Below are 1,875 nucleotides of genomic sequence, written 5' to 3'. Positions count from 1 at the left end.
TTTGCTTCAAATTCTGTTCTGGTTTCTATGTTCACAGCTAAAGCACTCTCTTATTTTCTGTCACTAAACAATCCCACAACAACTCTACTTCTTAAAAAACTTATTTACAATGTGGGTGGGATAATATTAATTTTTTAAAGTTGAGAGTTTAGAGTCCACTTAGTGAGTTGCTTATTATAACCCCATTTTCATAGTGGACATAGGTGCTTGTAGTTTTTCCGTTCACACATTGAAGAGCTCATCACTTTTCTGGTTGACTACTGGATTAATATTTAATGCTTTCTCTATTTTTGTCGAAGCACACGCGCGGGAAGAAGAGATGTCGATATGGTGTTACGAGTTCATTAAAATTATAAAATGTCTAATGAATTTAGAATGGAGAGATGATCATCATTATAAAAATACTCGACACAATATATTACTTATATATGCCATCTCAGATTACTCCACCAAATGTCTACATGTTCACTACCTTGCTAATCAAAAATCCCACAAACTTTATGCCTCTCAGATATTGTCTGTAATTAGAACACAAGCCAAACGGAAAATTAACTTGGGAAGCAAAATATCTAATCCGAAAAAAGAGCTGCATCTGCATCTATACAAATCATATAGGCCTCCTATGATTTTCCCATAAACTAAGCATACTTTTTCTTTGTGACACCAATCCTCATGAGAGCCAAATACCCAATTAGCCTATAGCCCACAAGCATTGTCGCCAAAGCAACAGCACCACTTATTTGGCCATCAAGCCCAACATGTTTTATATTTGGGAATTCTCTAACCAAGCAAACCCCACTATCACATGGGTAAGTGTCAGATTTACTGTACAGAGATCCCAGCAAGAGCTTGTATGAGTAGTTGCTGATGGAGATGTATTTGATCCAACCAATGAAAGCAGGGACATGTTGAACATAGTAACCTCCAGCTAGAAGAAATGACAGCATGAGGACTGATGCAAGAACAGTGGCCTTTTTTTGGTCCATTACCAGAGCCCCAAGAGCAAGCCCCATGCCTTGAGCTACTAACACACTGAGTAGCAGAACAAGCAAGGTGTGGAAGAAGTGTCCTGTTGTTGGTTTCAGCCCTGCCATCCAATATGTTATGGTCACAAATACGGCTGGAAGGACAAGCTCCATGGGAAGATCAGCAACAATCCTTGATATGAAGTAGGAGGAGAGTCTGTATGTTCCTGAAGATCTCTCCTTTTCAAGCATCTTGCGCTCTTGGGGGAAGGTGAAGATTGCTTGGAACAGAGGGAAAAAACCCCAGAATCCAGACATAAAGAAGAGAAGCCCAGTCTGCATACATAAAAAACAAAAAAGATTCTCAAGTTGTTAAAAATGGGTTATGTTAGAGAAGCTATGATGTCTTTGCAAATTGTTATCCAGAAACAAACATACCCTCTGAACAGTACCAATCATAGTGAAACACTTTTTTTTTTTTAATACCCCATTAACAAACCAGATCATATATGTGACAAGTGAAGTATCAATCAGCAATTGGTCATAATTGATATTAGCACTAATTAGAATAGAATTTTGGTGGAATATGTCCCATGAAAATGCATATTGAAATTCCCCAAGTAACCCAAAAAAGAAGAAAATATGCATATTGCAAATACTAGAAAAAGGGGGAGGAAGGAAGTGTGTTTTTACCTGATCCTGCAAGTGGGAAACATCTGACTGCCACCATAGTAGCCCAGAAAGAAGAGCCACCGCCACAACCTGACCAATCTTGAGACCGGAGAAGGACTCATGCCTCCTCTCTTTCAATCCTCTCCTAAGCAACACAGAGAATTGCTGCCACCAAGTTGTGGGCCATTTCCCGAAGCTCTTGTTTTCTGATCCATCTTGAAAATGGCTGGAGTTGGTT

General features: G+C 39.1%; 1 protein-coding gene across 1 annotated transcript in view; it reads right to left on the bottom strand.

Moving 5' to 3' along the window:
* Positions 1–472: 472 nt before the first annotated feature.
* LOC117625366 (ABC transporter G family member 9-like) overlaps positions 473–1,875 on the bottom strand; it is a 1,705-nt gene continuing 302 nt past the window's right edge. Inside the window, exons 2-3 of the mRNA XM_034356932.1 lie at positions 1,659–1,863; positions 473–1,301 (exon numbers count right to left, since the gene is read on the bottom strand). Coding sequence (XP_034212823.1) covers positions 639–1,301; positions 1,659–1,863 — 868 coding nt within the window. The 3' untranslated portion in view covers positions 473–638. The remainder of the gene's footprint in view (positions 1,302–1,658; positions 1,864–1,875) is intronic.

Source organism: Prunus dulcis, chromosome 4, assembly GCF_902201215.1.
Source record: "Prunus dulcis chromosome 4, ALMONDv2, whole genome shotgun sequence".
In the NCBI taxonomy this organism is placed as follows: domain Eukaryota; kingdom Viridiplantae; phylum Streptophyta; class Magnoliopsida; order Rosales; family Rosaceae; genus Prunus; species Prunus dulcis.
The sequence above is the reverse complement of the archived record's forward strand: the minus strand, read 5'-3'. Positions and strand labels throughout refer to the sequence as shown.